General features: G+C 40.4%; 1 protein-coding gene across 3 annotated transcripts in view; it reads right to left on the bottom strand.

The window, feature by feature from the left end:
* Positions 1–21,970, bottom strand: part of zfyve26 (zinc finger, FYVE domain containing 26) — a 97,867-nt gene that overhangs the window by 52,464 nt on the left and 23,433 nt on the right. For all 3 annotated transcript variants that reach the window (XM_052010149.1, XM_052010169.1, XM_052010159.1), the window contains 3 exons: positions 20,348–20,440; positions 14,698–14,763; positions 945–1,096 (listed from right to left, as the gene is read on the bottom strand). In XM_052010149.1, coding sequence (XP_051866109.1) covers positions 945–1,096; positions 14,698–14,763; positions 20,348–20,440 — 311 coding nt within the window. The remainder of the gene's footprint in view (positions 1–944; positions 1,097–14,697; positions 14,764–20,347; positions 20,441–21,970) is intronic.

The following is a 21,970-nucleotide window of genomic DNA, read 5'->3' as shown; positions in this document are numbered from 1 at the left end:
GAATCTTGACAGTAGGTTTATGCAGAAGACATTTCCTCTTTTGGGAAAATCTAGAACTGGGATCACAATTTAAAAATAAAGGGTCACCCATTCAAGACAAGCGAGAAGAAATTCTCTCTCTCAGAAGGTTGTGTGTTTGAATATATTTAAGGAAGAGGTAGATTGATATTTGATAAGTGGGGGAGGGGGATTAGCAAAAGGTTACCACAGGTGGATGGGAATGTGGAGTTGAAATTACAACATCAGTTATTATCTTATTAAATGGTAATCCCAAGACCGCAGATCAATTTTTTTTCACATTGCAATCTGTTTGCCCACCTCCCAACTTGCAGCATCATGGTCCAATCATTTCACCCTATCATTAACTGAAATGAGATTAAGTACCAATCAATAAACTAATTGTTAACTTCTTGGTCCATGTGGGTCAGCTACTTGATGGAAAATGTAAAGTTCAGCTCTGACAAAGGGGGAAAAATCAACGTGAAACACTGACTCTGTTCCTCTTTCCATGGGTGCTGCCTCACCTTTGTCAGGTGGTAAAGCTACATCGTCTCTGCCTGACCTGCTGAGAATCACTATCTGGTTTTATTTAAAATATAAATAACATTTGATAAAAAAAACTATCTTTTATCTGCAGGAATGTCGCTCCAGAACTGGCAAGATGAGGATAGCTTGAGGAGGGGGGTGGTGAATGGAGGATAGAGAAGAATCACATCGGTGACTATGAATGAAGATCAGCTTGATTACCTTGGAGTACCAATGAGCATTTATGCAATATTTTATCCCAAAAGATTAAATACAAGAGAAAAGTCCCAGATGGAAAAGGATGTTGAGGAAAAGAACTCTTGTTCTCACATTCATCTTTATATTCTTTTCGCACACTAAAGGTTATACGTGAAGAATGGTCATTTTTTTTTAATCCTGGAAATTGAATTCCAATTTACCTGATGTGCTTGGGCAAAGTTTCCTCTCAGGATACAAGAAATGAGAAGGGACTCTGGTGGAGCCAGCATCATAGGAAGTAGAAGATTACGTCTGGGAACTTGAGCCTTAAGTCCCTGTTCATTTGTTGCTGTCAAATTTACAACACCTCCATCTGCAGTATTTAACATTAATAAGTATCAACTAAAATATGACATTAGAACATGCAAAGAGAAACCAGTAATATGAATATTTTCAAAAACATTTAACCCAAAAAAACAACAGTTCATGTTTTGATGGAGGAAAACTGTATTTCATAGTTATAAGGACACAAGATCACAAGACAAAGGAGCAGAAGTAGGCCATTCAGCCCATCGAGTCAGCACCATGAGCTAAACTAAACTATTCTCCCATCTAGCCCCAATTTCCAGCCTTTTCCCCATATCCCTTGATACCTTGACTAATTACCTATCAATCTCCTCCTTAAACACCCCCAATGATCGGGCCTCCACAGCTGTAGGTGGCAAAGAATTCCATAAATCCACAAATCCACGACCCGCTGGCTAAAGAAATTTCTCCTCATTTCTGTTCTAAACGGGTACCCTCTAATTCTAAGACTGTCCCCTCTAGTCCTGGACTCATCCACCAAGGGAAACAGCTTAGCTACATCTACTCTGTCCACTCCTTTCAACATTCAAAATGTTTCTATGAGGTCCACGATATCTCGGATCGAGTTCTCGATATTCTCAGGAGGGAGGGTGAGCAGCCAGATGTCGCGGTCCACGTAGGGACCAATGACGTGGATAGGAAAAGGGAGGAGGTCCTGCAAAGAGAGTTTAGAGAATTAGGTGCAAAGTTGAAGGACAGGACCTCCAAGGTTGCAATCTCAGGATTGCTACCTGTGCCACGAGCTAGTGAGGCTAGAAATAGGAGGATTATGCAGCTAAACATATGGCTAAGGAAATGGTGCAGGAGGGAGGGCTTCATGTTTCTAGACAATTGGGCTTTGTTCCAGAGAAGGAGGGACCTGTTCCGACAGGACGGTTTGCACCTGAACTGGAGGGGGACAAACATTCTTGCGGGTAGGTTTGCTAGTGCTGCTCCAGGGAGTTTAAACTAGATTTGCAGGGGGAGGGGAACCAGGGTGTTAGAACAGATAGTGAGGTGGAGGAGGAAAAAGGTCATGTGAGGACTGGAAATATAAACAAAAATCAAAGGTTTGTACGTGATAGAAATGTTCTCAGGTGCATCTATTTCAATGAAAGGTGTATTGTAGGTAAGGCAGATGAGCTTAGGGTGTAGATTGACACGTGGGATTATGACATTATTGCTATTAGTGAGACCTGGATGCAGGAGGGGCAGGACTGGCAGCTTAATGTCCCAGGGTTCCGTTGTTTCAGACGTGATAGAGGGGGAGGGATGAAAGGGGGAGGAGTGGCATTACTAGTCAGGGAAAGTATCACAGCTGTGCAGAGACAGGACAGCCCGGAGGGCTCGTCTACAGAGGCCATATGGGTGGAGCTGAGGAACAGGAAAGGTGTGGCCACACTAATAGGGTTGTATTATAGACCGCCCAATAGTCAGAGAGAATTGGAGAAACAAATCTGTAGTGAGATAGCAGACAGATGTAAGAAACAGGAAGTTGTGATAGTAGGGGATTTTAACTTTCCACATATTGACTGGGACTCCCACACTGTGAAAGGGCTGGATGGCTTGGAATTTGTCAAATGTGTTCAGGAAGGTTTTCTAAATCTATATATAGAGGTACCAATGAGAGAGAATGCAATACTTGATCTCCTATTAGGGAACCAGACAGGTCAGGTGACAGAAGTATGTGTAGGGGAGCATTTTGGGTCCAGTGACCATAATGTCATTAGTTTCAAGTTACCTATGGATAAGGACAGGTCTGGTCCTCGAGTTGAGGTTCTAAATTGGAGAAAGGCCAATTTTGTGAAAGTGAGAAAGGATCGAAAAGAGTGGATTGGGATGAGTTGTTTTCTGGCAAGGATGTGCTCAGTAAGTGGAAGGCCTTCAAAGGCGAAATTTTGAGAGTACAGAGTTTGCATGTTCCTGCCAGGATTAAAGGCAAAGTTAAAAAGCATAGGGAACCTTGGTTTTCAAGGGATATTGGCGATCTGCTTAAGAAAAAGAGAGAGGTGTGTAGCAGGTATAGGCAACTAGGAACAAATGAGGTACTTGAAGAGTATAGAAAAAGTAAGAAAATACTAAGAGAGGAAATCAGGAAGGCAAAAAGAAGACATGAGGTTGCTTTGGCAGATTATGTGAAGGTAAATCCGAAGGGTTTCTACAAGTATATGAAGAATAAAAGGATAGTAAGGGACAAAATTGGTCCCCTAGAAGATCAGAGTGGTCGTCTACGTGTAGAGCCTCAGGAGATGGGGGAGATCTTAAACAATTTTTTTGCATCAGTATTTACGCAGGAAACGGGCATAGTGGATATGGAAGGAAGGGAAACAAGCAATAGAGTCATGGAACATATAGAGATTAAAGAGGAGGAGGTGCTTGCTGCCTTACAGCGAATAAAGGTAGATAAATCCCCTGGGCCAGATATTTCCTCGGACATTGAGGGAGACTAGTGTAGAAATTGCAGGGGCCCTGGCAGATATATTTAACATGTCCTTAGCCATGGATGTGGTGCCGGAGGACTGGAGGGAAGCTCATGTTGTTCCATTGTTTAAAAAAGGATCTAAAAGTAAGCCAGATAAACACAGGCCAGTGAGCCTGACATCAGTAGTGGGTAAATTATTGGAAGGTGTTCTGAGAGATCGGATATACAAGTATTTGGACAACCAAGGGCTGATTAAGAATAGTCAGCATGGCTTTGTGCATGGTAGATCGTGTTTAACGAATCTTGTAGAGTTTTTCAAGGAGGTTACCAAGAAAGTAGATGAAGGAAAGGCTGTGGATGTTGTCTACATGGACTTTAGTAAGGCCTTTGACAAGGTCCCACATGGGAGGTTAGTTCAGAAGGTTCAGACACTAGGTATCCATGGTGAGGTTGTAAACTGGATTCGAAATTGGCTGTGTGGGAGAAGACAGAGAGTGGTAGTGGACGATTGTTTCTCAGACTGGAGGCCTGTGACTAGTGGTGTGCCTCAGGGATCTGTGCTGGGGCCTTGTTGTTTGTTGTCTATATCAATGATCTAGATGACAATGTAGTAAATTGGATCAGCAAGTTTGCTGATGACACTAAGATTGGAGGCATTGTGGACAGCGAGGAAGGCTTTCAAAGCTTGCAGAGGGATCTGAACCAAATGGAAGAATGGGCCAGAAAATGGCAGATGAAATTTAATGCAGACAAGTGTGAGGTGTTGCATTTTGGAAGGACAAATCAAGGTAGGACATACACAGTAAATGGTAGGGCACTGAGGAGTGTGGAGGAACAAAGGGATCTGGGAGTTCAGATGCATAATTCCCTGAAAGTGGCATCGCAGGTAGACAGGGTTGTAAAGAAGGCTTTTGGCATCCTGGCATTCATAAATCAAAGTATTGAGTACAGGAGTTGGGATGTTATGGTGAGGTTGTATAAGACATTGGTGAGGCCAAATTTGGAGTATTGCGTGCAGTTCTGGTCACCTAACTATAGGAAGGATATCAGTAAGATTGAAAGAGTGCAGAGGAGGTTTACTAGAATGTTAACGGGTTTTCAGGAGTTGAGTTACAGGGAAAGATTGAACAGGTTAGAACTTTATTCTTTGGAGCGCAGAAGAATGAAGGGAGATTTGATAGAGGTTTACAAAATTATGAGGGGTATAGACAGAGTTAATGCGAATAGGCTCTTTCCACCTAGATTAGGAGAGATAAGTACGAGAGGACATGGCTTTAGGGTGAAACGGGGAAGGTTTAGGGGGAAGGTTTAGGGGGAAGGTTTAGGGGGAAGGTTTAGGGGGAAGGTTTAGGGGGAAGGTTTAGGGGGAACTTCTTCACTCAAAGAGTGGTGGGAGTATGGAACGGGCTGCCATCTGATGTAGTAAATGCGGGCTCACTCGAGTTTTAAGAATAAATTGGATAGATACATGGACGGGAGTGGTCTGGAGGGTTATGGACTGGGTGCAGGTAAATGGGACTAGCGGGATAACGTTTTGGCACAGACTAGAAGGGCCGAATGGCCTGTTTTTCTGTGCTGTAGTGTTCTATGTTCTATGGTTCTAGGTCCCCTCTCATTCATCTGTACTCCAGTGAGTACAGTCCAAGAGCTAACAAACACTCATTGTATATAAACTTACTCAGGTTTGGTGTCAGTACTCTTTTGATACAGTTATTGTTAAATGGCACTCTGAAGAAATGTCATTCACAACTCTTCCCTGCCACATCCAATAGCAAAGCAAAGCAAGCAACATTCTCAAATTTATTTTGCAGCGGACAGTGCAGATTCCAGGATAGTGCACAAGACACACTGTGAACAATTTCCTACTGACATTTTATGTTATTTCTTGCCGGATGTGGATGTCACTGGCAGAACTAATATTTATTACTCATCTTAATTGCCCTCGAGTTCAAGTCCTCTTCTTGAGCTACTGCCATAGTAAACTGTATACCCCAAAGCAATTACACAACAAACAAAAAAAAATTGTTGACAACTTGGATAGATATTTACATCCAGGGTAGAAGAATTCAATGGTGAGGAAGAGACTGGCTTGGAAAATCATGAATTTTGGCTGGAGCAAAGATAAACCAGGGGGTAGAAAACTTTGGTGGGGATTTACAATAGGCTCCAAAACAGTAGTGGTGATGTAGGGGATGGAATTAAATGGGAAATTACAGATGCATGCATATAGAAGTAATCATGGATGACTTTCGTCAACATACAGATTGTTCAAATCAAATTAGCAATAACACTGTCGGGGAGTTCTTGGAATATATATGTTATTTTTTTTTAGGAAACCAACTAGAGAAGAGGCTATTACGTACTGGAAGCTGTTAATTATTCCTTTCTCAGTGTACAATTCTGTGCATTGTCCCTTAGGACCATAATGTAATAGAATTCTTCATTAAGCTGAAGAGTGAAGTAATGGAATCAGAAAGTAGCATGTTAAAATAAAGAATACTCAAAAAGTATGGTGAGAGTTGATTGTAAGACAAAAAGATAATATTTAAAGAATGTATACATGAATTACAACTATTATTCATTCCTGTCTGGCACAAAAATAAATTGGAAAAGAGCACTTACGGACAAAATTAGATACAAAGAGGAGACATGTAAAATTGCCAGACAAGGCAGCAGGCCTGAGGATTGGGAGCAGTTCACATTTAAAAAGGTTGATTGAGAAGGGAAGGATGGAAGATGATAGGAATCTGGCTGGGAGACTAAAAACTGACTGTAAAAGCTGCTTTGTGATGAGAAAAAGATAAATGAAGACAAATGTAACTACTTTACAAAAGACATGGGAGAAATTATAATTGATTACAAACAAATGGCAGAACAATGAAACATATACTTTACTTCTATCTTCACAAAGGAGAACATAAATAATCTCCAAGATATGTTGGGGAAGTAAAGGTCAAGAGAGGGAGTAAGTGAAGGAAATCAGGACTGGTAAAGAACTAGTGCTTGGGAGATTATGGGGTTAAGGACAACAAATCCCAGAGTATTAAAGCAAACGGTATCTTTAGTATGGAGACCAAAACTGCACCTAGCATTATAAATGAGATTTCACCAAAGTCCTATACAATCTCAGCAAGACTTCCTTTTATACCTCATTCACCTTGCTATAAAGAGGCCAATTTACTGCTTGCTCTTTCTCCATTTATTTTCTATAACCCCTACAGTCAGAAATGGGAAATTATGATCAGGAACAAAGAAATGACCAAATAATTAAACACACAAGTTCTGGCATTACAAAGAAGAATACAAATAACCTCCCAGATATGTTGGGGAACCAAGAGTCTAGAGAGAGGCAGCAACTGAAGGAAGTCAGTATAAGTATAGAAATAGTGCTTGGGGAAATTCATGGGGAAAAAGGTGAACAAATATTCAGGGCCTGAAAATCTACATTGCCAGAGTACAAAAGGAAGTGGCTCTGGAAATGGTGGATGCATTGGTGATCATCTTCCCAAATTCAGTAGACTCTGGAACAGTTCATGTAGATCAGAAAGTGGCAAATGTAACCCCACAATTTAAAAAAGGGAAATAGCAGGGAATTACACTGTATGCAGAAGGGAAATCTATTATAAATGATGCAATAATAGAACACTTGGAAAGTACTAATGGGATTAGACCAAGTGAGCATGGGTTTAAAAAAGGAAAATCATGCTAAGAAACCTACTTGATTTTTTTTTGAGGATGTAACTGGTAGAATTGGTAAGGGAGAACCAATGGAAATGGCGCACTTGGACTTTCAGAAGACTTTTACTAAAGTCCACTTAGGAGGTTAGTGTGCAAAATCAAAACATGTGGGATTGGAGGTAGTATACTGGCATGGATTGAGAAATGTTGACAGATAGGAAACAGTAGGAATAAATGGGTATCCTTCTGGCAGACAGGCAGCGACTAGTGCGATCAGTGCTAGTGCCCAGCTACTCACAATATACTGTATATCAATGATTTGGATGAGGGAACTACATTTAACATTTCTAAAGTTGCAGACAATGCAAAGCTGAGTGACGTTGTGGGCTGTGAGGAAGATGCAAAGAGTTGTGATTCCGACAATTTTGGTAAGCAGGCAAATGCATGGAAGATATAGTATACTGTGGATAAATGTGATGTCATCCAATTTGGTTCAAAAAAACAGAATGACAACTCATTATCTGAATGGTGATAGCTTGGGAAAGGGGAAGGTGCAACAAGACCCAAGTGTCTTTGTATACCAGTCGTTGAAAACAAGCATTCGATTGCTGAAAGCAGTTAGGAAAGCAAATGGGTACGTTGGCCTTCACTGCAAGGGGTTTTGAGTACAGAAGCAAGGACATCTTACTACAGTTATACAGAGCCTTGGTGAGATCCCATCTCGTTATCTAGAGAAGGATGTCCTTGTTATGTAGAGAGTGCAACAAAGGTTAACAGATTGATTCCTAGGATGACAGGATTGACTAATTAAGAAGAGACTGATGTTACGGACTCAGTGAAAGTCCCTTTAAGATAGAGAGTGTGTGTGTATGTGTGTGTGGGGCGTGCTTACGTCAATAGAAGATAAAGGACGTAATGACGTTGTTGAAGAAGTCAGAAGAAGAAGGAGGAGAGAGAGAGAGAAGGGAGAGAGACGCCAGCCTGCTTGTTTTCTCTATCGATGGATGAGAAACAATAACTGTGTTTGCCACTGAAATCCATGTATGGAAGTTGGAAGTAATCCGGTGGAGTTCACTTTGTTGCTGACCTGTAGAAGGAAACAGGTATTTGTGTGTGGACGACCACGGTTCGGATGCTTTTCGGGGTGAGGAAGTCACTACGAGTAAACACTGAAGTGTCGTTTGGGTTCCATCGTGGAACATTTGGATTTCGTATGTACTCTCTCTATGTTTTCTACATCTACATCTTATCTTCAGACAACGGTGGTTGTTGAAGAAGCCCTTGCTCATGTTTCACCTTATGGCTTGCGGAACTGAACTTTAAGAACCATTCAGGAACTGGGAGTTTTGGACTTTGTCACACACACACGAAGAATTTAGTTTTGGGGTTAACGTTCGAGGTTTAACATTTTTGAATTCTAACATACTAACATTTTTTTTTTAACTTTTATTTTACGTATTATCATAAGTAGTGATAAATAAAATAGTTTTTAACACTGAATCATGCACAGTGTGTTTCTTTTGTTGCTGGTTTGTGACAAAATTGGGGGCTCGTCCGGGATAGTTCCCAAGGTTAACGAGTGTCGTCTGGGATTGTACCCCAGATTGACAAGATTTGTTCGAGATTCAATCCAAAGATTTTTGAGGGAGGTCTGATAAATTCTTTTTAATTGGCTTGTGTGTGTGGAAACCAGCAGCAATGGATATTAAGGCATTTTTGGAGTCACCAACCCAAAAGGGATTGGAGGTGGCGAAAAAGGATGATTTGATAAATATTGCTACAAGGTTAAACCTTACAGAAGTAAAGCAGTCTATGAGAAAGGCAGATATTCAGAGACTGATAGCTGGTCATTATGTGGAAAAGAAGGTGTTTGAGAAGGAAGTGTTAAAACAGTTTCCTGGCAGTGAAATAGCAATTTCTGAGGCACAGGTGCAGCTGGCAAAGATAGAGGCTGAACGAGAGCAAACTCAGTTAAAGATAGAGGCCGAACGAGAGAAATTAGAGGCCGAACAAAAGATAACTCAGATGAAGATAGAGGCTGATCTAGCAATGAAGCAGATGGAGCTGGATAACGAGGAGAAAAAGAGGCAGCATGAGTTACAAATGAAGCGTAGGAGTTCGGAATCTGATTCTGATGATGGTTTTTCAGCCAGCAGGGAGGTTCGATTAGTCCCTCCGTTTGAAGAAGATCAGGTTGATCAGTATTTCCAACATTTTGAAAAGGTTGCTGTGAGTTCAAACTGGCCAAGGAAAGGATGGGCTCTTATGGTACAGAGTGTGATTAAAGGTAAAGCTCAAAAAGCTTATTCTGCTTTGTCTGTTGAGGATGCAGCTGATTATACCAAGGTAAAACAAGCTATTTTGAAGGCCTATGAATTGGTCCCTGAGGCTTATAGACAAAAATTCAGAGACTTGAGGAAATCTGCAGATCAGACTTATATGGAATTTGCCAATGGAAAGAGAATATGTTTTGAACGATGGTGCCTGGCTAAAAATGTAGATGGGGATTACGATAAATTGACAGAATTGATACTGGTGGAAGACTTTAAAAGATGTGTTCCAGCTGAATTAACAACATATTTAAATGAAAAGGCAGTGGAAACTTTACAAGAAACTGCTAGGTTGGCAGATGATTATGCTTTAACCCATAAATCCAAATGGGGACAACCTAAAACCTTTCAAAAGAGTTACAAAGACAATCCAGGTAAACCGGAGATTAAATTGGGAGGTAATCAAAAAGGAAAGGATGAAAAGAAGCCAGGGCTGGAGAAACCTGTTGAGCGTACTTGTTATTACTGTAGGAAACCTGGCCACGTGATATCTAATTGTGCCCTTTTGAAGAAAAAGGAAGCTGGGCCCAATGCTTGCTTTCAGGCAATTAAAAATCAAAAAGGTTTAGGAGATGCTGTTAAAGACCAGTCCTTGCAAGAGGGAAAAGCGGAAAAGTTGGAGGAGGTGAGAAAAGAATTCCGTTCGTATGTATCAGAGGGTTTTGTTTCACTGAATGATGAGTCACCCCAGGTGCCAGTGAAAATTCTTAGAGATACTGGGGCTAGTCAATCTCTCTTGCTGGACAGTGTTTTAAATTTTGGTGAAGAAAGTGACACTGGTGAAGTAAATCTAGTACGAGGCGTTACAGGTGAGACCATGTCTGTCCCTTTTCACAGGGTGATTTTAAAGTCAAAAGTTCGTAGAAGGACCAGTCGAGATAGGGATAAGACCCAGTTTGCCAGTGGAAGGAGTTTCTTTGTTATTGGGAAATGACCTTGCAAATGGAGAAAGTGATCCTGTGGTACGGTTAACAACCAAACCAAGGATTGATGAGTCTGAGGATGATCCAGATGTTTACCCATCATGTGCGGTGACTCGAGCTAGAGCTAGAGAATTAGCCAAGACAGACAGTCCGGTGCAGTCTGATGTGGTTCCTTGTGACAGTCCTAAACAGGAAGAAAATTATGATGCCTTATCTGAGACTTTTCTGTCTTCATTGGAGGATCAACATCCTTATAGTGAGCCTGAATTTAAAGATTTGTCTTTGTCAAGGAAGGATTTTATGGTGGAACAGACAAAGGACCCTGAGTTGACAGAATTGAAAGAAAAAGCACTCTCATGTGAGGAGATTGAAAAAGTGCCAACTGGATATTATGTCAAAAATGGAGTGTTAATGAGGAAATGGAGACCTCCTCATGTTCCTGTTACTGAGGAATGGGAAGTTATTCATCAGGTTGTTGTTCCAAAACTTTATAGGGATGAGATTTTAAACCTGGCCCATAGTATGCCTTTGGGTGGTCATTTTGGGGTGAATAAAACTGTAGGGAAGATCTTGAAACAATTCTATTGGCCTGGTTTGAGAAAAGGTGTGGTGATGTTTTGTCGAACCTGCCACACATGTCAGATGGTAGGTAAACCAAATCAAAAACCCCCTGTGGCTCCTTTGAAACCAATTCCTGCTTTTGGGGAGCCCTTTTCGAAGGTGATTGTGGACTGTGTTGGCCCCTTACCAAAGTCTAAGACTGGAAATCAGTATTTGTTAACCATCATGTGTGCCACTTCTAGATTTCCAGAGGCAATACCCCTTAGAAATATTAAGGCCAAGACGGTGTCAAAGGCTCTTGTAAAATTTTTTACCTTGTTTGGTTTGCCAAAAGAAATCCAATCTGATCAAGGTAGTAATTTTATGTCAAAAATTTTTCAACAAATAGTCTATGAGCTGGGAGCAAAGCAGATTGTATCATCTGCATATCACCCAGAATCTCAAGGAGCTCTGGAGAGATTTCATTCTACTCTCAAAAATATGCTGAAGACTTATTGCTTTGAAAACACCAAGGATTGGGACGAAGGTATCCATTTACTTTTGTTTGCCGTTAGAGAATCGATCCAGGAGTCAATAGGATTTAGTCCGTTTGAGCTTGTGTTTGGACATAGGGTGAGAGGACCTTTGGAGTTGTTGAGAGAGCAATGGGTTAATGAGGAAGTTCACTTGAGTCTGTTGGACTATGTCCAAAAATTTAAAACTCGGTTGGAGAGAGTCTGCCAGCTAGCGAGAGAGAATTTGAAAACAAGCCAGATAAGAATGAAGACATATTTTGATAGACGTGCTCGGCCTAGGACATTCGCAGTGGGGCAAAAGGTGTTGGTATTTTTCCCTAGCAAGCTCGTTTTTCTGGACCCTATGTTATTGAATCTCGAGTGACTGATCTAACATATATAATCAAAACACCAGATAGACGCAAGAAAACACAACTCTGTCATGTAAACATGCTAAAACCTTATTATGAGAGGGATTCAGTTGTGGCCTTGGTGGATGGTGTAAAGGTTGTTTCTAGAATGCCTGATGTTGATGTTGAGGAAGGCCAATTTAGACCAAATATTGTTCCATCGAAACTAAAAAACCAATCAAACAACACCCATATCGAATGAATGTGGAAAAAAGTAAACTTGTTGATCAGGAAATAAAATACATGTTGGAAAATGATATTATTAGACATTCTACTTCAAATTGGAGTTCGCCCTGTGTTATTGTACCTAAACCTGATGGAACTGTTAGATTTTGCACAGATTACAGGAAAGTGAATGCTGTAACAAAGTCAGATGCTTACCCTATTCCTAGGGTGGATGATTGCATAGACAGAGTGGGAAAGGCAAAATTTCTTACAAAGATTGACCTATTAAAAGGGTACTGGTGTGTTCCATTAACAGATAGAGGAAGGGAAATTTCAGCCTTTGTAACCCCTTCTGGATTGTATGAATACAATGTTTTGCCATTTGGAATGAAAAATGCTCCGGCAACATTTCAAAGAATGATTAATTCAGTGATTCATGGGTTAAAACATACAGATGCCTACATTGACGACTTAGTGACTGGGAATGATACATGGGAGGATCACATCTCTGCGTTAGAAAGGTTGTTTGAAAGACTTTCCAAGGCTAACCTTACAGTTAACTTGGCTAAAAGTGAATTTGGCCATGCCACTGTGACGTATCTTGGTTATGTTGTAGGTCAAGGCAAGCAAGCTCCTGTTCAGGCAAAAGTTCAAGCAATATCTGAGTTCCCTATTCCCACAGGTACGAGGACTGTTAGAAGATTTTTGGGAATGGTTGGATATTATCGAAAATTTTGTAAAAGTTTTGCTGATATTGCTCTTCCCCTAACTAATCTTCTGAAGAAGGGAGTAAAGTTTGTTTGGACAGATTCTTGTCAAGAAGCATTTAAGAAGCTGAAAGCCATTTTATGCTACCATCCTGTGCTCAAAACACCTGACTTTGAAAAGCCATTTTCATTAGCAGTAGATGCCAGTGATGAAGCTGCAGGAGCTGTGTTGTTGCAGAAGGGTGACCTTGATGATATTGACCATCCTGTAGCTTACTTTTCAAAGAAATTTAATGAGCATCAAAAGAATTATTCCACCATAGAGAAAGAATTACTGTCGCTTGTTTTAGCCTTGCAACATTTCAATGTATATGTTTGCACCGCTCAGAAACCATTGACTGTGTATACAGATCATAACCCATTGGTGTTTCTGAGCCGAGTCAAAAACAAGAACAGAAGGCTGTTAAACTGGAGTTTAATTTTGCAAGAGTTTGATCTCATGATAACTCACATTAAAGGCAAAGATAATGTGATTGCTGATTGTCTTTCCCGATGTTAAATGGGAAACATGTATCTGTACTAATCTGATAGTCTGTAGTTGTGTAGAATGATAATTATTAACATTACTAACTGTATGCGCGGTTAAAATTTTCTTGGGAAAATTTTTTTTTTAGGTGGGAGGTGTTACGGACTCAGTGAAAGTCCCTTTAAGATAGAGAGTGTGTGTGTATGTGTGTGTGGGGCGTGCTTACGTCAATAGAAGATAAAGGACGTAATGACGTTGTTGAAGAAGTCAGAAGAAGAAGGAGGAGAGAGAGAGAGAAGGGAGAGAGACGCCAGCCTGCTTGTTTTCTCTATCGATGGATGAGAAACAATAACTGTGTTTGCCACTGAAATCCATGTATGGAAGTTGGAAGTAATCCGGTGGAGTTCACTTTGTTGCTGACCTGTAGAAGGAAACAGGTATTTGTGTGTGGACGACCACGGTTCGGATGCTTTTCGGGGTGAGGAAGTCACTACCGAGTAAACACTGAAGTGTCGTTTGGGTTCCATCGTGGAACATTTGGATTTCATATGTACTCTCTCTATGTTTTCTACATCTACATCTTATCTTCAGACAACGGTGGTTGTTGAAGAAGCCCTTGCTCATGTTTCACCTTATGGCTTGCGGAACTGAACTTTAAGAACCATTCAGGAACTGGGAGTTTTGGACTTTGTCACACACACACACACGAAGAATTTAGTTTTGGGGTTAACGTTCGAGGTTTAACATTTTTGAATTCTAACATACTAACATTTTTTTTTTAACTTTTATTTTACGTATTATCATAAGTAGTGATAAATAAAATAGTTTTTAACACTGAATCATGCACAGTGTGTTTCTTTTGTTGCTGGTTTGTGACACTGAGTTGATTAGACGTGTATTCAGTGTTCAGAAAAAGAGGGGATTTTGTAGAACCTTATACAATTCTGACAGGATTAGGACAAACCAGATGCAAGGAAGACGTTCTTGATGTCCAGAACCCGAGATAACAGCCTCAAGACATGCAATGTGGCATTTAGAACTGAGGTCAATAGAAATGTCAGAGGGCGGTGAACCTGTGTAATTCTCTACCACAGAAAGCAGTAGAGGCCAAGTAATTAGATATATTCAATAAGAAGATGGATATATTACTTAATGCTGAGGGGATCAAGGGATATGAGGACAACAACTGAAGTGGATGATCAACCAGGCCCAAAAGGCCTACATCTGCTCACATTTTCTATGTTTCTATGCCTGTGCCCAATCAATACAGCATTCCAGCTGTTTGCTGCTGATAATGTGATTCCAGCAACTCAGTTAGATTTCAACATTGGTTTTGCTGAGATCTGGCTCATAAACAAAATAAAATTTTATTATTGCATTCTTGAAATTCTCAAAATGTTACACATAACATACCTGAGGTGCTGGTACTTAAATCACCACTCACACTTTCTACTGTCAACTGAGAACTGGAACTCTGTTCTGTCAAGGCAGAAAATAAAAAGATGAAAATGCTGAGACTGAAATATAACTGATAGAAATGAGGAGATGCAGCATCTCAAATAAGACAAACTCCACTAAAGTGTTCATTTGTTAATGGACTTCCTGCTGTCTACAGATATTTAAGCTTTTGAACAGAGGCTTGATATAATCTTTTATCTGATTCAGCGCAGCACCTTCTACTGTGAACTTACACATGTTCAGCACAGGAAACACTGAGACTTTGCAAGTGTGGAGTTTAAAGACCACTAAAATCACATATAGAAACAAAAATAATGAGGAAATCAATATGGGATTGAGAGAAGGAGATAAAAGGCAGACAGAAAACATTTTTTATGATTTCCAATATTAATTAAATTCAGTAGAAGAACTTGCAGAATTAATTTTTGTGTTACATGCTGCCCAACTTGCTGGATATTTTCGTCATCCTCTTTGGCAGCAATTATGACTCACCATATTATTAAACATTCACTTCCATCTGAATGCATTAGCCCTATCTTTTTCTGGTAAAAGTGGATGAGAAGCAAGTAGGTGCAACAATTTCATGCCATCAAATAAAACAGTAAGTGGTGGCAATACTCAAAAGGTCAGGCAGCTTCTGTGGAGAAAGAATCTGAATTAAACTTCAGTTCAATGAACTTTCATGAGAACCACGAGTTAGAAAACAAATGATGACAGAGCAAGCTGTGAGTGGGTAATCGCAGCTGATCTGTCTGGACAAGACAGATGTAGGCAGAGATGAATGAGGACAGAGGAAAAAGAATAAAAAAGATGCTGGAACTGTGAGGTACAGAACACTGCAGCTAATGAAAGTTTGAAATAAAAGAGAATGATGAAAATATCCAGAAAGGCAAGCAGCATCTGTGGAGAGTGAAAAGCTGAGTTACATTACATGTGGATAATCATTCATCAGAACTGGCCAGTTCCAAAACATTCGGGAAAGGCGGGTTATCTGAAATTGTTGAATTCAATATTCAGTACTGAGGACTGTAATATTCCTCATTGAAAGTTGCAATGCTGTTCCTCACATTTACATTGGGCTTGAATGGAAAATTACAAGAGTCTTAAGACAAAGTAGTGGAGAATGGGGATGGAGAACTAATGTGACAGGCAATTGGAACATCTTTTGTGTCTGTACACATTAATTGTTATTATTGTAATCCCAATCTCTTTCTATCATGGGTATAATTACTATTATTATGTTTATTAACTTGAAAATTAATAAAAAGATTGGAAAAGAAAGAAAGGAACATCTCGGTCACCTTTGGGGGCTGAACAAAATCCTACAAAGCACATGTGTTCAGTCCACTATGGTTACTCTGAAGTTCCACTCAGCCTATAACCTTAATTCTTCATCCACTCCCACTCTGACCTTGGCACTGTACACTATCTGTCTTAGGCACTGTAAACTGCTCCAATGAAGCTCAAGGAACAGCATCTTGTCTTCTAACTAGGAAGATAAGAAATGCAAGAAATAGGAGTAGGCCATTTGGATCTTTATACCTGCTCTGCTTTTCAATGAGCCGATCTTTACCTCAGCACTACTTCCCTGTTCCAATCTCAAATTCCTTGATTCCTTTCAGAACTAAAAATAATCTATCAATCCCTGTCTTGAATATATGTAATGACTGGCTGCACAGCTCTCTTGGTAAAAAATTCTAAAGGTTCGCTATCCTCTGAGTGAAGAAATTTCTCATAATCTCTGTTCTAAATGTCTGTCCCCATTTTTTTTTTAAAAGATTGAAAGCTCTGGTTCGAAACATCCCAGCCAGGGGAAACATGAATTCCACGTGTACCTTGCAAAACCCTGTACCTTTCAAAAAGACCACCTCTCAAGAATACAGGTGTGTTCTGCCTAATTTCTCCTCATAAGACAAACCCATCATCCCAGTGATCAGTCAGTGAGCCTTCACAGCTTTTCTTTTACAAGTCCATCCTTCCTTGCGTAATGAGACCACAATATTCCTGATCTGGTCTCAATGGAGTACTACATAAATGGAGTGAGGTGTGTCTACTCTTGTACTCAAAGCCTTTTAAAATCAAGGCCAATTAGCCTTCCTAATTTCTTAATGAACCTGCATATTAACTTTGTGACTCACATACAAGAATATCTGAACATCCACCCCATTTAATGTTTCACCATTAAAAAAAATTCCATTTTTTCCACCAAAGTGCATGACTTCACATGTTCCACATTATATTCCATCTTCTGTTCACCTAGCCTACACATACCCCTCCGAAGCCTAAATCTGCATCCTCCTCAGAGCATACACTGTCACCTAGAGTCAGAGTTATACAGCACGGAATCAGGCCCTTCGGCCCAACTTGTCCATGCCAATCAAGGTGCTGACCTGAGCTAGCCCCATTCACCTGCATTTGGCCCATATCCCTCTAAACCTCTCCTATCCATGTACCTGTCCAAAGGTCTTTTAAACGTTACTGGATCTACCTCTCCTCAACCATCTCCGCTGGCAGCTCATTCCATATACTCACCACCCTATGTGTGGAAAAACTTGCCCCTCAGGTCCCCTTTAAATCTTTCCCCTCTCATCTTAAATCTATGCCCTCTAGTTTTGGACACCCTCATACTGGTAAAAAGACTGACAATCCATCTTATCTAAGCCCTTCATGATTTTATAAAATCTCTGCAAGATTACAGCGCCAGCGATCGGGGTCAATTCCCACTGCTATCTGTAAGGAGTTTGTACGTTCTCCCCATGACTGCGTGGGTTTCCTCCCACATTCCAAAGATGTACGGGTTAGTAAGTTAACATGGATATAATTGGGCAGCGCAGGCTCGTCAAGGCCAAAGGGTCTGTTACTGTGCTGTATAAATGAAGTTTTAAAATGAAGTTTTTAAAGTTTAAAAAAAAATAATCACTCGTCAGCCTCCTTCGCTCCAGGGAAAACAGTCCCAACCTATCCACTCTCTGCTTATAACTCAAGCCCTCCAGTTCCGGCAATATCCTTTCTGCACTTCCTCTAGCTTAATCACATCCTTACCAAGCTTGGTAACATCCACAAACTTGGATATATTGACCCCTTATCCAAATCATTGATAGAATTCTGAGCAGTTAGGGCTCTGGGATTGCTCCCTATGGCACACTACCTGTCACAGCTGCCACTCTACTTACACTCTGCTCACTCTTGCCACTCTGCTCACACAGCTGCTTACTCTGCTTCCTGTCTGTTAACCAATTCTCAGTCTATTCCAGAATATTACTCCCAATCCTGCGTATTCTCATTTTATTTAATAATCTCTTGTATGGCACCTTAATCCAAGGAATTCCAGAAGTCCCAATGCATCTAGACCTGGGACTCAACACCTCCCTTTGAAACTGGATCCTTGACTTCCTAACCAACAGACCACAATCAGTAAGGATAGGCAGCAACACCTCCACGCGATTATTCTCAACACTGGTGCCCAAAAGGCTGCGTCTTCAGCACCCTACTCTTCTCCCTATATACTCCTGACTGCGTGGCCAGATCCTGCTCCAACTCACCTACAAGTTTGCAGATGATACCACCGTAATGGGTCTTATCTCAAATAACAATGAGTCAGAGTACAGGAAGGAGATAGAGAGCCTAGTGACAAGATATCATGACAGCAACCTTTCCCTCAATGACAGCAAAACAAAAGAGCTGGTCATTGACTTCAGGAAGGGGGGGCAGTGCACATGCTCCTGTTTACACCAATGGTGCTGAGGTAGAGAGGGTTGAGAGCTTCAAGTTCCTAGGGGTAAACGTTACCAATAGCCTGTCATGGTCCAACCACCTAGACGCCATGGCCACGAAGGCTCACCAGCGCCTCCACTTCAGGAGGCTAAAGAAATTTGGCATGTCCCATTTGGATGCATTATGGCTTGGTATGGCAACTGCTCTACCCAGGACTGCAAGAAATTGCAGAGAGTTATGGACACAGCTCAGCACATCACAGAAACCAGCCTCCCCTCCACGGACTGTCTACACTTCCCACTGCCTCCATAAAGCAGCCAACACAATCAAAAGACATTCTCTCTTCTCCCCCCTCCTGTCAGGCACAAGATACAAAAGCCTGAAAGCACATACCACCAGGCTCAACAGCTTTTATCCCGCTGTTATAAGACAATTGAGCAGTCCTCTCATATGATAAGATGGACTCTTGACCCCACAATCTACCTCATTATGACCTTGCACCTTATTGTCCACCTGCACTTTCTCTGTAACTGTACCACTTTATTCTGCATCCTGTTGTTTTACTTTGTACCACCTCAATGCATTGTTGTAATGAATTGATCTGTAGGAATGGTATGCAAGACAAGTTTTTTCACTGTACCTTAGTACATGTGACAATAATAACCCAATTTACACCATAAACACGGTAGCATAATGGTTAGCGTGACGCTATTACAGCGCCAGCGATTGGGGTTCGATTCCCGTCGCTGTCTGTAAGGAGTTTGTATGTTCTCCCGTGTCTGTGTGGGTTTCCTCCGGGTGCTCCGGTTTCCTCCCACATTCCAAAGACGTACGGGTAGGTTAATATGGGTTTAAAATGGGCAGTGTAGACTCGTTGGGCCGGAAGGGCCTGTTACCACACTGTAAATAAAATGTAGTTTTAAAAAAAATTAAAAATTTAACTGATTAGCATTATCTATTTTGCTGGCTGCAACCTGAAAATATTTCAACAGATTTGTCAAACTTGATTTCCATTTCATAAATCCATAGCAATTCTGTCCAATCCTATTATTGTTAGCAAGCAAATCATAACAATACACTTGGAAAATAGATTCCAGCATTTTACATACTACTGACGTAAAAGTAAAACCCCCAGGACTCAACAGTGAGTTCAACAATTCCAGATAACCAGTCTTTCCAGTTTGTGTCAGAACTGACCAGTTCTGTTGAAAAGTCATTAACATGTAAACTGATCTGTTTCTCTCTACTATTTTGTTTCAGATTTCCAGGAACTGCAGTCTTCAGAATCTCACAGGCCCAGCACTGTTTTTCTCTCTCTCATCTATCCTTATTTACTTCCCTCTATTTACCACTTATCCTGACAGATAAGCTACAACAAACAAGTCTTCTCTCAGCCGGCACCATTTGCATCATACAGTCTCTCTTGGCCTCCAATCTATCACAGACATTCTTTTTTTTTGTCTCCATCATTCCCCCTTTTCTGCAATTTAAAACTTAAAGGTTTTCTAACTTTTCCAAGTTCTATTGCAACGTACTCAACCCAAATCATTGTCTGTTTCTCTCTCCATACATGCTGCTGAATATTTTCAGCATTTTCTGTTTTATTTCAGAATTCCAGCAGCTGCAAGGTTCTATCTTTTGAACTTCATACCATTCACAAATTTCAATGCAACTTCTATAGGTATGGTTCTGTTATAAAAGCCTGTGGGAGAAACATGGGGCCTCAAACCTCAATGTAGGATCTCTATGTTTAATTGTGCATGTGTGTATTCCAAAAATCAGAGTCACATTTACAATCATAAAAGGGAATATCGTTAGCCTCACCATTATTCTCAAAGTAAAAATCTGATCTGTATCTTCAAATTAGTAAAGGAAATACTGTTTTTCTTACCATTCCTATTCCTTTGAGCTTTGTTTCTCCTTTTCAGCGTAGAGTGCTTTGACAGAGATGGAGGTTTTCTTGTAAAGGACAGCAAGACTCCTTCTATAAAAGAAAAAAAAACTATTACTGTTTGATCTAACTTATGACCAGCGGGCAGCAATAACTCATACTTATACACCAGTTTTAGCACTGAGCCATCTTGAGAGTAACTCATCCCCACGAACAGATATAAACTTTTAAGCAGTAAGTTACATAATAAAAGTAACACAGACTGTGTTCCATCATCAAAGCAGTAATTTTTTTTCCTCCCTTGAATATATCAACTTGCAATGATTATAGTTCCAAAAGAACTTGGAAGTACCAGTGCTCCTTTAAAGTCACATGGAGAAATCATTGGCCTAAGAACAAAATCCACTATGATTTTCATCTGTCATCTAGTTTTCTTTTAGCCCTCAGGCCTTAGGTACATTTGCTGACTGCTTTGCTCCAGTACTTCCCTGGCTGAAATAGTGTACCCAAAAGATAATAGTTCAGTTGAATAAAGATATAAAGTATAAAGCAAAACTGAGGAAGAAGACTTATGATAAATGCAAGGTTGAACCAAACTAAATACAGAAAAGATGAGAGGGCTAAGCAGAAGTATGAGAATAAATTAGCAGATTACTTACATAAACATAAATAACAAAACTGCAGTCAATGGAAGGATGATCAAATTAATAACCAAGTGCACATCTATACAATCTAAATGAGTATTTGCACTCATCTTCACTAAAGTGAAATCTGACAATCTAAGATTAAAAGGAAGCAGTGGTGAAAATAGGTAGGACAAAACTAAAAGCCCTACTGAACAATGGACAATCCTTTTCCAACATCCACAGTCGAGACCGGAGCCAAAGGACTGAAGGATTACAAATTCTGTATCCAAACTTTATAACCACTGTTCAAAACAAAAAGGGAAGGAATAATTTTGCACTCACCTACGCACTAGGAGCAATTTACTGTGGCCAACTAACTTACTGACACACATCTCTCGAGTGTGGGAGAAACCAAAGCACTTGGCAAAATCCACACGATCACAGGGGAAAAGGTGCAAACTTCACACAGAAAGCAGCTGAGATCAGGATGGAATCTGAATATCTGGAGCTGTAAGATAGCCACTCTACTAGCTGCACCGCTGTACTGCCCCATGGCTAGTAACTACAATTATAATGGGTTGTGGGATCCTTGTCTTTATTAACAAAAGTATAATAGACAAAAGGAAGCAAGTTACACAAAAATCATTTTTAAAAACACAGATTAGACCTTCGTCAGAGTATGCTGTTGTTTTAGGAACCACTTTGAGAAGCCAGGATCTTTAAGGTGGTGTAGAAGAGACCTTTTGAAAGGCATGAGGAATAGATAAAAAAAAATCAGTTTTGTGGAGAGACTGATGAAGCCTGCTATATCACTAAGAGCAAAGAAGATTAAGAAATGATCCAATATAGGTGTTCAGAATGATAGGGTTTGAAGAAGTAATATAAGCAGCAGGCATGGATTTAATGTGATACACAACAAAACTAGAGATAACACAAATATAAAAAATTCTGCTGGTATCTGGAATGTTCTGCCTGGAGGTGGAAGCACATTCAATGA

The sequence above is a fragment of the Pristis pectinata genome, chromosome 1, assembly GCF_009764475.1.
Source record: "Pristis pectinata isolate sPriPec2 chromosome 1, sPriPec2.1.pri, whole genome shotgun sequence".
In the NCBI taxonomy this organism is placed as follows: Eukaryota; Metazoa; Chordata; class Chondrichthyes; order Rhinopristiformes; family Pristidae; genus Pristis; species Pristis pectinata.
Note: the sequence above shows the minus strand (reverse complement) of the source record. Positions and strands in the feature narration are given on the sequence as shown.